At 35.1% G+C, this 14,681-nt stretch overlaps 2 protein-coding genes across 8 annotated transcripts in view; one reads left to right on the top strand and one right to left on the bottom strand.

The window, feature by feature from the left end:
• Ndufaf2 (NADH:ubiquinone oxidoreductase complex assembly factor 2) overlaps positions 1 to 1,037 on the bottom strand; it is a 184,491-nt gene extending 183,454 nt beyond the window's left edge. For both annotated transcript variants that reach the window (XR_009227975.1, XM_046456371.2), the window contains exon 1: positions 838 to 1,037. Coding sequence is in view for 1 of the 2 variants with exons in the window: in XM_046456371.2 (XP_046312327.1) it covers positions 838 to 964 (127 nt within the window). In the remaining variant the exon portion in view is untranslated. The remainder of the gene's footprint in view (positions 1 to 837) is intronic.
• A 101-nt stretch (positions 1,038 to 1,138) lies between these two features.
• The window catches only part of Ercc8 (ERCC excision repair 8, CSA ubiquitin ligase complex subunit), a 68,884-nt gene continuing 55,341 nt past the window's right edge, over positions 1,139 to 14,681 (top strand). For 3 of the 6 annotated variants that reach the window (XR_006854390.2, XM_046456329.2, XM_058583135.1), the window contains exons 1-2: positions 1,139 to 1,294; positions 9,003 to 9,098. Coding sequence is in view for 2 of the 6 variants with exons in the window: in XM_046456329.2 (XP_046312285.1) it covers positions 1,218 to 1,294; positions 9,003 to 9,098 (173 nt within the window). In the remaining 4 variants the exon portion in view is untranslated. Of the gene's footprint in view, positions 1,295 to 9,002; positions 9,099 to 14,681 lie in introns of those variants that run through there. The other 3 variants (XM_058583136.1, XM_046456330.2, XM_058583137.1) reach the window with 3 other exon arrangements.

Genomic DNA, 14,681 nt, shown 5'->3' with positions numbered 1-14,681 from the left:
TTGCCTGTGATCCCTAAGTCATTAGGCGTCAGAGGGGAGATTTTAATCCAACTTCTTTCACCTCAAACCTGAGATCTTAAGCATCGAGGTGATAGAACACAGAAGAGGTTTTGAGGACTGATATAAGGTGTGATTTCGCCGGAAAGGAACGCTTCCTAACACCCCAGACCACTTGATTCACTACTTGGCACGAATCCTGCACAGAAAGGACACGATTAGAGGCAGGCTTCTATAACTGAGGTCTTAGGACGCAAATTTCCGGGAAAGGGAACAGGGGCCCTTGAATGATTAGAAGAGAACAGAGTGCACCGATCTACTTCTGACAGATTTGGGTTGTGAAGACACTGACCACGGCAGAGCCAAGGTGCAGAGAAAGTCAAACGGTGAGAAAGAGGAAAGCCCTGCCGCTGAAGACACCCCTCTTCAATTACACACCATTCCGCCCTCGTCTCAAGCCAGGCACAGGCTCAGGGAAAGCCACAACCCGCTTCTCAAGCAAAAGACTCGGGCGCTAGAATCCCAGTCTATGTCTCCCAAGGGCCAGAACTAAGCCCTCCGCAGGGGTTCAGGAGCGTGCGCGGTGCTCTCGCCGGCCGCAGGGGCTCAGCTGGGAAGGTGCTGCAGGACAGGGACCGCGAGTTCACAAGGCCTGGGCGCAGCGCACAACCCAGGGTCAGACACCGCGAGGCTACGACACCCTAGGGAAAGAGAGGGCGGGGCGGCCCAACTCGGGATTTACCCTCGGTGAGACACTGAGTGTCCCCCGGCAGTTGACAAGACACTCTCACTTTCCCTCATTCACCGAGCAGGCAAACGCTGGCCTCTCTCTCGTCTCACCTCTCCAGTTCTTGTACTCCGGGATGAAGTAGTACTTGTTTCCGAGGTGGTCTGTACCCACGTGTTCCTTCACCTCCTTTGACAGCGCTCTCCACAAGGCGCGAAACAAACCCAGAGACCAACCCATGCCTGCCACTAAGATCCGGGCTAGAACCGATGCAGATCTGCGGGGGCGCTGGGAGTGACGCTCCAGCCGCTGACCCCGCCCACCGCGTCCGAAGAGACCAGCCAGCCTCCATCCGTGAGCCCTCCGAGTAACGGCACTCACCATTGGTCAGATGGTATCACAGCTTGGCCAATGGGAAGCTCTGCTATTGCAGCCCCTCCTCCGAACCCTGTCATGGCTGCGTCCAGGGTGCAAGCTGAGGTGAGGAAACGCGATGCTGGGCTTTTTGTCCGCGCGACAAGCGGGTTTGGAAGACCCTCTGCGCTTCCAGAGAACGGAGTCCACACGGAGGTAAAGAAAATCTTACCTTTTCCTCTAACCGGCCAATTAAAATTTGGCTCAGTGGCTGAATCCTAGAGACGAGGTCGGGGGCCATGGACAAAAGATGTACTTGGAGTAATTGGCAGAAGCTCGATGGGGAAGAGCCTTGTGTGCTTGCGTCAAAGTATGAAAATGAGAGTAAAGTCACATATATTCGGTTTTGACTTCTCCTTGAAGAATGGGTTGAAGTTGAGAGCAAGAGTAGGAGTCAATTTAGGTGAATATTGCCCTTGTCCAGAAAAGAACTGATGGAAACCAGGGGCAGGGAGGAGGCAAAAGGGATGAAGAAAATGAAGAAGTTTGAAAAATGCCCGAGAAATATAAACAGCCATGGAAAATATGTGGATAAGTGAATGATGAAAACGGAACAGTCAATAATGATTCCCAGATATATCCCTTGGGTAGGAAGTTGGATGTTGATGACACCCTCTGAGACAAGACGTTCCAAAGGGGAAGCAAGTTTTACTTTTAGTTTTGCCCACATGATTTTGAGGAACCTGAATATATTCAGTCAGAGTGGAGGACATAGTTGCGTATTTGAGTTATGTGCTCAAGGGAAATTTAGATTTCTTTAAGGTACAGGAAGTCACAAAGAGATAAGATCAGCTTGCCCTCAACCGCAGCCATTAATTGAGAAACTAGACGAGGGGTGATGGGAGATGAAGAAAAAACAAATAGACACACATAGAAAAAGGTTGGCCCAGGTGGGCAGTCTGATAGAGTTTGACTGACCTAGAGTTAGTTAAGCACGTTTATTATGTAGGTTTCACCAAAAGGTTATTTGTGGGAAAATTTCAGCAAAGCAGGTAATTGGAAGGACACAGGACTGGTGAGACATTAGGGTCATCTTGCTTGGGATTTTCTCTCCCTGGGAGCTCGTGCCTGAGCTCACGGTTCCCACTGATAACTGAACTTTTGCACAGAGTTTCCTTTGGCTACAATCACCATACAGCTAGGCCATCTTGACCTGCACTTTTGCACAGGCAGTTCCCAGCACAAACGCAGTCACCAGAGAGTCAGAAAGACCATGATTTAAATCACTGCTCTCCGCAAATGGCAAAAATCTAAAAAACATAAGCATTTAAGGTTAGACAGAAGGTGCTGGGAAGTAGCTCAGTGGAAGAGTACTTGCCTCCTATGAACAAAGCTTGGGGCTTGATCCCCAGCCCCAGGAGACAAAAAGATTGGACAGAAGAAGAGAATGCAGATGAACTTACAATGAGTAGCCAGTGAGGTAGAGTTAAAACCTCACTGAGGGAACACAGTGTTTTAAGGACGGAGCCATCAAATGTGTCAAATACTGCCTGCCCTCTTTGCACTCAGTACTTCCTTTCATATTACTCAACTTTATCTTTCTTTGTGCAATTTATTCCTACTGAAATTGTATTATATATTTTTTCTACTATATCATTGTCTTCTTAATCCCCCAAAGAACAAAAGACCTGTATTCTAGGCCTCAAAAAGGGTTTGGCCCATGATAGAAGTTTAATAAGTATTTTGTGAGTGACATACACTCAATAAATATGAGGACTTAAAAGCACATGTTGCATTTAACTGATAGACTAAATACAAATGACCTTGGGAAAAGTAGTTTCAGAGAAATGGTAGGAATAAAAATAAGAGAAAGAAGCAAATTGGTATTGGTAACATTAATGACTTTCTCAAATTTAAATCAATAGGCAATTAATATTGACAAACTGGGTATGATTCATTCTAATATATCAAAGGAAGAACTCAACTATGCATTAGTTATCAATACCTGGGTAACAAAGTATCCCAAACTTAAATAACTGAAAGATTTGTTATCTCACAGGCTAAAGATGTCACGAATCTTAACGTATTTTAACTGGGTTCTCTCTCTGGCTCAGTGTTTCTTACGAGACTATATTCAAAATATTGAATGGGGCTGTAGTCATTTCTCAACTGGACTAGGTAAAGATCTGCCTCCAAGTGCACTAAAGTAGCTATTGACAGGATTTGGTTCTTCATTGACTTTGGCCCAGACTTCCTCAATTCCTTGCCACATGGTTCTCTCCATAGAGTAGATCCCAGCATGACAACTGGCTCCTATAAAAGCAAACAAGAAAGCAAGAAGGAATCCAGACTGCTTTTATAATCCAATCTCATAAGTGACATCTCATTACTTTTGTCATATTCTAGTCATCAGAAGTGAGTCACTAGGTCTTGCTCACATTTAAGGAGAGAAAATTACCTAAGGTCGTGAATACCAAGAATTAGAGACTTTGGAAGGTCATTTCTAGGCTTTCTGCCACAACTCAGAAACAGACAAAATAATAATTTATTTTAATAGATAATCCTAGGTGGTCATTTAGCTATTTTCTACAAACAATTCCGTAATGTTTTATGCACTAAAATGTTGTTTAATCTTTACATTTTAGGATTACATGTTTGGTAAATGTTTCAAAATATTGAATGTAATTTTATCTAGATAAGTTTTTTTGTTTGTTTGTTTGTTTGTTTTGGTATTGGGGATTGAGCTCAGGGGCACTCAACAACTCAGCCAAATCCCCAGCCACGTTTTGTATTTTATTTAGAGACAGGGTCTCACTGAGTTGCTTAGTGCCTTGCCATTGCTGAGGCTGACTTTGAACTCCAGATCCTCCTTTCTCCCAATCCTCCTGAGCCACTGGAATTATAGGAATGCACCACTGGGCCCTGCAAATCTTTCTTGTTTGTTTGAGGCACATTTTGGTTAGCTCTAAACATGAATGAAGTTATGTCCCCTGTTGACTTCCTCTCCCTAATCCCATTTAGTGCAGAGATGACCGTAATATTTTTTTTTCAACACAGTCATCTACTGTAATGGGTTATATAACATAGAAATATCCGGAGGTTTTTTATTTCAATGACTGCAAAAATGCAAGCCAAATTTATACCAAAATGTATTTAAAATTTAAATTTTAAAAATGCTGTCTTAGGACAACTTAAGTCAGAATCTCTAGATATGGAACATTGGCATGAACATGCTTTACAACCACCTCAGGTGATTGCAAAATATGTCAATCTCCTCTGATAAAGCAATTTGTTTATACTAAGTTCTGCAATTCTTCTATTATAATCACTGAAGTAAATGTTGTCAAGTGAGTGAACTTGGCTATTCCCTCATCTTTAATTTCAGCAAAAATAGCTTTAGTCTTAAAAAAAAACAGCATTACTTCTTTTTTCCTATAGTTAAATTTAATAATGTTTAGAGATATTACAATGTCAGAAATAATTTAAATATATGAGCCACTGAAAAGCTGAGTTTGTCAGTCTTTTAATTCTAAAAATGTTCTTGATCTAAAAAAAGCACCTAAGTATAAGTCTTTGTCATAACTCTGTGACCTAAACCTCTCATTTCATTGAAAGTACTAAAAGTTCAAAACAGTGAGAAGTCTCTTAACCAGATCACTATATTAACTTATCTGTAAATGGATTTCATTTCTCTGAAAATGTGATTCCCAAATCATAATTTAACCATTTCTGCCCAAAACCCTGTGATGCCATTCACAGCTCTTCTATCAACTGCTTTGTGTACTTATCAAAACTCAGTATTTGTTGCTAATCCCATTAATGTCAGTTTCACTTATTCTTTTTTTAAAATAATTTTTTAGTTGTAGATGGACACGATACCTTTATTTTATTTACATGTTTTTATGTGGTGCTGAACCCAGTGGCTCGTACTTGTGAGGCAAGCGCCCTGCCACTGAGCCACAATCCCAGCCCTAACTACTACTACTACTACTACTACTACTACTACTTCTTCTTCTTATTATTATTATTATTATTTCATTTTAGTGTGAAATATTAATGCAAAAAGAGTTCATTTTCTTAAAAAAACTAAATGAACCACTTATGAAATACTCAGTCCAAACAAATGACTTAAAACAAAATGCTATTCAAAAAGGAATGATATCTTACAAATGATGGGAGGCGATAAAACTTTTTCAGACTATTACAATCACCTGAGGTGGTTGCAAAGCATATTCATGCCAAAGTTCCATATCCAGAGATTCTGACTTAAGTTGTCCTAAGACAGCAGAATTTTTTAAAGCTACCTAGATTATTCTAATGTATAGCTAGGATTAGAATCATTGCTTGAGAAAGATTCCACATTCACCTCTTTGCATATGTCTTAGATTTTCACTCCACTAAAATAAATTGAATAAATTTTATCCAAATGTAAAAATCATTGAATATGTATAACATGAGTATATTTTGAAAAAAGAAATATTATACTCAGCACATTAAATCTACTTCAAACAGTTGACATATATGCAGGTAGTGCTCTCTTTTGCACAGTAGTGAAAGTCTGTAAAACTGGCTGTGCAGCCTTACCTCTGCAAAATGTTCTTAATCAGTGGGGAAAATTGCAATTTTGTGATCTTTAATTTTTTTTGCCAATGTATATACTAAAAATTTTATTACATTTATGGTTACAAATGTGTACGAAAATGAAAATAGTAAAGCTAGTAACTTAGCACATTGTAATGTAAAACAGTGTTAGAAACAGAATCAAAATTATTTGTTAAAGAGAATATTGAGTAGTTACCTTATTAAAAATTATCTTATTAAAAATATATGTATTGAGTTGTTTGAATATTGCTTGGCCTTTTTTTGGATTAATAATTTTGCCTTTTCTCATTTTAAAACTTAACCATTTGAGGTGAGGATCTTTTTCATTTGGATCAGATTCCAGCATTTTATCTTTTACATCTTTATTGTGAAATAGCTCTGAGAGTTCCTTTAATGTGAAGTTTTTTTCTTTTTGTTTTTGTTTCCTACACATCACTTCCTCTGGTTGTTAGGGGCATACAGTGTTCATAATTAACACCCTTTAGAAATATTTACAACTTTATTGAGGTACAATTGACATACACTTGTACAAATGAATATAAATTATTGTGTACAATGTGAGTTTTGACATGTATATACTTTTGAAATCATCACCATAGTCAAGAGAATAAACATGCTGTGCACAATGACACACACCTGTAATCCCACTGACTCAGAAGGCTGAGTCAGGAGGGTCACAAATATGAGACCAGCCTCAGCAACTTAAAAAATAAAAAGGTCTGGGGTTGTAGTTCAGTGGTAGAGCCCCCTTGGGTTCAATCCCCACTACTGTGGGGGGGAGAGACAGACAAAACTCCTTAAGCCTAAAAATTTTGTTGTGATGCTTTGTTAATTCCTCCCTACTTCCTCATCTCCATCCTCTTCCTACTTAAAAAATCACTGATCTGTAGATTAATTTGGATATTCAGAATGTTGTATAAATGGAACATTTTTTTGGCTGGCCTCTTTCACTTAGCATAATTACTTTGAAATTTCTCCATGTGTTGCATTTATCAATTACTTTTTATAGCATAATTTGTTTTCTCCATTTGCTTGTTGATGGACACTAGAATTGTTTCCAGGTTTTGACTATTACATTTCAAACTGATATAAAAATTCTTGTACCAGTCTTTGTGTGGACATACACTTTCATTTTTCATGGGCTAATACTAGTAGTGAAATAAGAATATTTTAACACTTTTTAAGAAACTTAAAAAGTTTTCCAAAAACAGTTTGTATTCTCACTGGCAGGCATGAGAGTACTCATTGCTCTACATCTTTACCCCCGCCCCTGCCTCCTTAGGGGGTTGTTTGAACATTATTTAGTATTGCATTTTAATTTATCTTGTGATTTTTTACTATATTTCTTCATTTATATGTAAAGTTTTGTGGGTGCTTTAGGAATTATAAAATACATACTTTTCATTGTCTACTTATCCTTTCACTGCTTTCTTTGGCATATAGAAACTTTGTTACCCTTTATCTGTCACCACTGTCTGTGGTGTTATATATCACATTTACAGATATAATAAACCACATCAGACAATGTTATAATTTTTGTTTTAACCATCAAATATTGTAAGAAAAACATCAGTCTATTAACCTAGATATTTAACATTTCTGTTGTTCCTTCATTGCTAATGTCCCAAGTTTCCTTCTTATACCGTTTCTTTTCTATCTGAAGATTGTAGCTGATCATTTTTTTAGAGTAGATTTAGTAGCTTCATGGTTTCTGAAAAGAAATCTGCAGTCATTCAAATCACTTTTTTTCTCTAGAAAATTTGTCATTTTTATCTGATTGCTTTAAAGAGCTTGTCTTTAGCTTTTATAAGTCTGATTATAATGTGTCTGGGTATCGATTTCTTTGGGTTTATCATAAGATTTATTGTGTTTTTTTAAATTTGTAGATTTTTCTCTGGCAAGTTGTATATTTTCAAACATTTTGTTTCTTTTTTTCAGTATATTTTCTCCTATTTTTGGAATTCCAGTGACATAAACATGAGTCCTTCTAAATTGTTTCATTGGTTCCTAAGGTTCTGTTCTTCCCCACCCTCCCACTATTTTCCCCCCTGTGTTGTTAGGGATGGTATAATTTCAGTTCATCTATCTTCACTGACTCTTTCCTCTGTCAGCTTCATTTACTATTGAGTCCATTAAATTGAAATAATTTTATATTGAGAAGTTTTAAGATTTCCATTTGGTTCTTGTATATTATATATTTGCTGAAACTTTTTATTTTAACTTTTGCTTCAACTGTGTTTACAATCTGTCAACTGCATGCATTTTGTTGTGACTGACTTAAAGAAGATAATTTCCCAAGATCATATCATCTCCTTTGTCTTCTATTGTCTTTTCCCATGCAAGTTTAAGTTTTCATTGTGCTTCATGTACAATATTGCATTGCATCCTGAACATTTTGAATATTGTTATGAGATTCTGAGTCTTGTTTCAATCTTATGATGAATGTTGATATTTTTGTTTTAACAGGCAACTAGCAAGATGAAATTCAGTGTCAGTTCAGTTTTCAAAGCCTTTTCAGATCTGTGTGCCACTCAGTGGTCAGTCTGTGACCTGAATGCTAGTTAGTTGAGGTTCCAAAATCTTTCATATGCTATTCAGTGTTAAATCCATGCATGTTCCATTTAGGGATGAGTCCAGGAGGTAACTGACAGTTTTATTTCCTGGGTTCCTTCCTCTCTGTGGTTTTGCTGATTGATATTTTCCACCACTCTGGAACTGTCTTGTTTTGTTTTCCAGCTGGAAACTTTGGACTATACCACATAACTTCTGCTCTATGGTCCAAGGTTTGGCTCAAGTGAAAAGACAGGTACAAAGCAATAGGTTTTGGTCCCACCCTCTTGGGATCAAATCTCTGATAAACAGGGAAAATTGACTTTATTTTAAAAAGCTTATTTGTTGAATTTAACACATTTGTTTTGTTTTTCTTCTATAAGAAACGCTTAGAGAATTTTTTTTAAATCCTGTAATTTAAGCTTTTATTCACTAGATGTCGTCAGTAAAGTCTTAAATTTTCAGAATTTTTTTGTTCATAAAAAGTTGTTTCATTCTTTTTTTTAAAAAACTTTAAATAAAGTAAACTGGTTAAAGTTTGGGATGATGATTCAAGTGAAAAAACTTACCTGTAATTATTGATACTTTAAAATTTTATACAGAGTCTTAGATCTCTAATATAAGTGTGTGATATAAGTGTGTGATAGATTTAAGCATTAGCTATGATTTTTGTATTCTATATCACCTTGGTGAAATAAGGAATTTGTTTATGTTTAATTACTTTCTTATTGTTAATTTTCATCTTTCTTTTTTCTCCTTCTAATATTTAAAGGGTTTTGGGACTGGAGTTAAACAAAGACAGAGATATTGAAAGAATCCATGGAAGTGGAGTTAACACCCTTGACATTGAACCTGTTGAAGGGAGATAGTAAGTTGATTATATGTACATTATCACTTTTCTAAATAAGATGCAGTAAAATCTTGCTTTTGCAGATTAATATGGAGAAGCTTCCTAAAAATAAGTAAAAATTCTAAATTGTAACATTTTTTTCAATGGCATTATTAAATTTCAAATAAATACAGGTAAAGTGTTACCAAATAGACATTTCCAAGTTATCTTAAATCAAAAACCATTGAACTTCTTTGGATTCAGAGTGGCTTTTAAGTGCTGGAATGTGTCTTTAGATATTGTTGTAAAACTGTATTTTGGAGAATTAAGTTTGAACAAACAGGATGTTTGAGTTTCTCCTGGCTTTATCACTTATAATCTTTGTGACCTTGAGCAGTTTACCTCAACTTTCTAATTCTCATTTGCCTTAGCTATGCAATGGAAACAATAATACTTATCTAACAAGTTTGTTGTGTGGATCAATTGAGGTAATATATAATCAAAAGCAGTATCACATATACTTTTATTCTTTTCAAAACATCACCATATAATAGCTGAAGTCCTTTGAAAAAATCCAAATCTGAACATATTCTCCTGACAACTTACCATGACACAATCTTTCTCTTATACGAAAATTCAGGAGTTGGGAGTATTGGTCATTGGTAGAAACCTAAAATTCAATCTCCAGCACCAAAAAAGAAGGAAAAAAAAAGAGGCTAAAATACTTCCTATGGTATATAATTAGACCATATATAAAAGTAAATAAAAATAGTTTGTTATGTTTAATATTTGCCCCATAATTTTTATTGTATAATGAAGTATTATTATTTATATTAAAATAATTCGATAGGTTTCATAAACTTCTGTTTTTTTCTTCCAGCTTCTGCCATGGTTTCACCTCATAGTACATGAGAAACACATGCAAGGAACAAGATTCTCACTTTTACATGTGGTTAAATTTAAAACATAATCAGCAATAATTGTTTTCTTTTTCCTGGTTCTTTCAGGCTCACTATAACACTTCCTATTCAAGGACAGCTATGTGACACTAACTTATAAAATGTATACAGACATGGGAAGCAAGGGATAGCTGATTTCTTTTGGTTTTGGGTTCTAGTGGAAAGAATAAATATTCATTACTATTACTCCAGCCAGCCATTTGGCATCATGATTATTTGTATGACCTATGAAGTATATGAAGCCAGTTGGCAGTGGGAAATATGAGAAATTCTAGATTATATGTACATGAAATATGGTTGGGAAATACAGTCTAAGGAATCTTTTCATAGAACTTAGAGAAAAGTTTGAAGACTTGCTACAGTGTTATTCCCCTTTATTATATAATAAAAATCTATAGCTGTTTGATTCATTGTTTATTGAGATTTGCATTTTGTATTAAATACTTTTGGTAGCAAAAGATAAATAAAAAGGATTTTTTTCTGAAATATTTTTTAGTTGTTGATGTACCTTTATTTTTTATTTATATGTGGTGCTGAGGATCGAACTCAGTGCCTCACACATGCCAGGCAAGTGCTGTGCCACTGAGCCACAGCCCTATCCCCGAAAAGGATTTTTCTTAAGACAATGAATGTATATATAACTTGTCCAATATCTGTTAATATTTATCATCCACTATGAGCACTTCAGGGATAATCACTGAAAACCATAAAATACCAATAAATATTTTAAGGTGTTATTTAAAAAGACTATCCAAAAATTACATTTTGTTGGGTGCAGTGGCACACACCTGTAATCCCAGTGGCTCAGGAGGCTGAGACAGGAGGATCACAAGTTTAAAGCCAGCCTTAGCAATTCGAGGCGCTTAGCACTCAGTGAGACCCTGTCTCTAAATAAAATACAAAATAGGACTGGGGATGTGACTCAGTAGTGGAGTGCCCCTGAGTTCAATCCCTGGTACCCCCCCCCCCAAAAAAAAATCAAAAATTACATTTTAACAGCTTCAGCTGTAGAAGGTATATTTGCATATTACTCTTACATTTGCATATTACTCCATTATATTGTGTTTATATCAAAACCTGTTCATGAAGTATCCCCATAAACCCAAAATATGAATATGTGGGAACAAACACTGGTAACTATAAGACTATATGGTTTCACCATTTGTGCTAGGACTGACAATCAGTCAAAAGCTTAAATTTTATTTTATACCTTCTAAATTCTTCTAAATTGATTATATTCATCTAACAGTTAAGTAAATAATGTTAGTGCCATCAAATACTTCAATTATAAAGTCAGTTAATGGTAATGGTTCAGTATTTTCATCCAAATAATAAAATCAAAGGAAAACTTCCAGACACCATTCTAACAAAAGTAAAACAACTGACATAAAAGCCATTTAAATTCAGTTAAGTTCAACTTTAAAAATAATTGTTTTACATTGATGATACATGATACACTTGCAATGCCATAGTTAAAAACTAAGTTTCACAAAGTTGAAATATTTCTGCTTCATACAGCAGAAATATTTTTGGAATTAGTTGTGGCACACATTGTGGTAACTCTCTAGTTGTTAAGTATACAAATTTTTCTCCATATATGCCATTAGAGTAAGTGTATCAGTGTTTTTTAATAAAGTTAATAACATCAAATAGTTTTAAAGTTAAGCATGACACAATTTTCTGTCTTGCCATGCTGCACATAATCAATTAGATTTGAAAACTCTTTGAACCTTTGAGGAACTACTTTTAAACCTAATTATTCTACAAATTGTTGAATTATTTTTAAACAAGTCTATAAATAAGTGCATGCTGCTAGTTCAACTATTCATAACTGGTTTACAACAAGACACAAGGAGCTTGTACCAGAATGTAAGTTTCCTACATCACTAAACAAACAGTTTAAAGGAGATAAGTTTTATTGTTGTTTGTTTGTTTTTCTTTTTTTTAGCAAGACCTTCTCAGTGAAGAAAGCTACATATTTGTTTTATGAGAGACATATTAAGTAGCATTGCTCTGTGTTTGTATTTTGTTCAAAATCAGATAATCTTTTAATCAACATATTCAGTGATAAAATGCCAAAAAACATAATATTTGTATCCAAACCTGGTCATGAAGTATCCCTATAAATTCCAAAATGTGAATATGTGGGGAAAAAACCACAGGTAACTACAAGACTGTGTGGTGTCAGCATTTATGCCATGGCTGGGTTGGGGGTCAGTAAAAAATAATGGGGAATGTTATAAGTCCAAATTAACCAGTGGGTAGGTTGAAAGCTTAGCAAGTCAATTCAATTACAGTGCTGAATCTGGGAGAGCATGGCATACTTCATTTGTATGTAAATTGTGCGTAAATTCAGGGGATCCATAGTAAGATCAGAAGGAGGTAGAGCAGTCTGGGCTTTATAATTGCTCCAAAGAGCTAACAGGTCAAAAAACAGATCTCTCCAGAACAGAACCCTACACTGAGAAGTTTCTTCGAATAGAATCCAAATTTAACAGTACAGGGACAACAGAAGTCAAGGGAAACGATGGTCCAAATAAAATTTTTAAGTGAACAGAACCAAGAAGGCTCTGAAAATAAACTCCCATTTTTGAACATCTTACCAAAGGGGAGGGGGTAAAAGAGGATGTTACAAAATTTAAACATTATTCTAAACCAAACTTCCATTCTAAAGGCTTAAGAAAATTAATTTTATAAAATGAACAAAAGAATAGCATTAAAATCAAGTTTCATGCAAAATTATTTAAAAGCAAAGAGAATAAGTAGAGTAGTGCCATAACTGACAGTGCCCGAAAAGTATTGTCATAACACAGACCATAATAATAAGCAAATATTTCAAAGCTGACCAAAAGTCATTTTAAAATCTATAATCTATGAGAGAATTACATCAATTAAAAACAGAAATGAGATGATTAAACTGAAGAAAAATTAGAAATAAAAGAATTTCAAAAATGAAGACGAAAGCATTGGAACACAAGCAAATGAATACATGAAATAAAGGAGGAAAGGAGAAAAAAATTTAAAAAAAAGAAATGAAATAAGGAAAAGGATTTAAAAGGTATCTTCATATGAGAATGCAGGCCAAGAAGATCCAGCATACATATAAGTTCCCAGAGAAGAAAACCAAATCAAGAGAATAGAATAAGTTATTAAAACTAAAATTCAAGTAAGCTAATACCCCCAAAATACAAAAGCTGAATTTTCTCTGATATGTGGATGCTAACTGACAATAAGCAGGGTGGGGGTAGGGAAAAATATAAGTATTTTGGAATAGATGAAGGGGAAAGGAGGGGGAATGGGAATTGGAAAGATAGAATGAATTGGACATTACTATATGAATATATGAATACATGACCAATGTAATTCCACATCATGTACAACTAGAAGAATGGGAAATTATACTCTATAAACATATGTCAAAATACAGTCTGCTGTCTTATATAAGAACAAATTTTTAAAAACCCTAAAATTCAAGAAAACTTTTTTTACTTATAAATAAGATATGAAACTATGTATAAGGGGGAAAGCTATGACTGGACTTTGACTTGGAATTTTATGCTAAAATAACTGAAGTTATTTTTATCTTAAGATGCTTAAGAAGTTTTTAATCTAGCAAAACTTTGATTTACAAGTATGAAAAGACAAATTATTAATAACGACATAGCACTTCTTTAGGAAACTGTCAGAGATGAAATCAGACAACCAGAATGACTAGTGAGGCAGCAACATAATGATTGATAATATTGATGAATAGCAAGACTTTATGTAAGTATATAAATTTGTGGATTTAGGTATTGGTTTGGTATCTAATCTCATATCACAACAAAGAGATCAGTGACAGATAAAGATCATTTTCAATTCGTACCTAAATGCGGTCATCAAAATTTAGGCTAGAAATTGCAGGTAACTGATTTGGTTTATTCAACAAATTGCAAGAAAGGGCAAAAATAGATGGGAGGGAAGGTGAATTGGAGACCCATATTAAAGGTAAATATTTATTTTTTTAAAAAAAAAGCAAAACTAGTATTAATGGGTATACTCTTGAGTGATGATATGCAGAAAAAAAGGCAACAAGTACTAAAATTCATCATAATGAGTTACTTTGGAAAGGAGAAAAAAGGATAGAGTTGTGATTGGGAAAGATCTTTATTTTTTGGAAGTTTGAGAATAGTCTTTTGTGGTCTCCTGTTTTAGTTGGGTAAATTTATATTTTGAATAATAATAGATAAAATTCAGAATGTCTAAGATTTTGCAATAATTATATTTGCTTCCAAGGAGGCATAAAATAGAGAACTCCCTTGAAGAGAATTTTATCTTGTTTTTTGTTTTTGTTTTTGTTTTTTTTTAAATGCCACCCACACTTGTAGAGGCAGGAGGGTTGCAAGTTTAAGCAGCCTGAACAACTTAGTAAGACCCTGTCTCAAAATAAAAAATTAGAAGGGCTGGGGATGTACTCAGTAGTGGAGTACCCTTGGGTTCAATCTCCAGTACTGGGAAAGAAAAAAGGTACATGAAAAGATGTAAAAAGACATATTTCAGTATATAAAAGAAGAATCAAGAATTTACCATATTCTACCTATTATTATTATCAAAATTGAAAATATTAAGCCTCAGGAAAGTTAATTAAAGGTAGCACAATTTCACATTCAAAAATGATTTCAGG

The sequence above is a fragment of the Marmota monax genome, unplaced genomic scaffold, assembly GCF_021218885.2.
Source record: "Marmota monax isolate L192 unplaced genomic scaffold, Marmota_monax_Labrador192_F-V1.1 WCK01_AAM20220418_F8-fsc00037, whole genome shotgun sequence".
In the NCBI taxonomy this organism is placed as follows: domain Eukaryota; kingdom Metazoa; phylum Chordata; class Mammalia; order Rodentia; family Sciuridae; genus Marmota; species Marmota monax.
The sequence above is the reverse complement of the archived record's forward strand: the minus strand, read 5'-3'. Positions and strand labels throughout refer to the sequence as shown.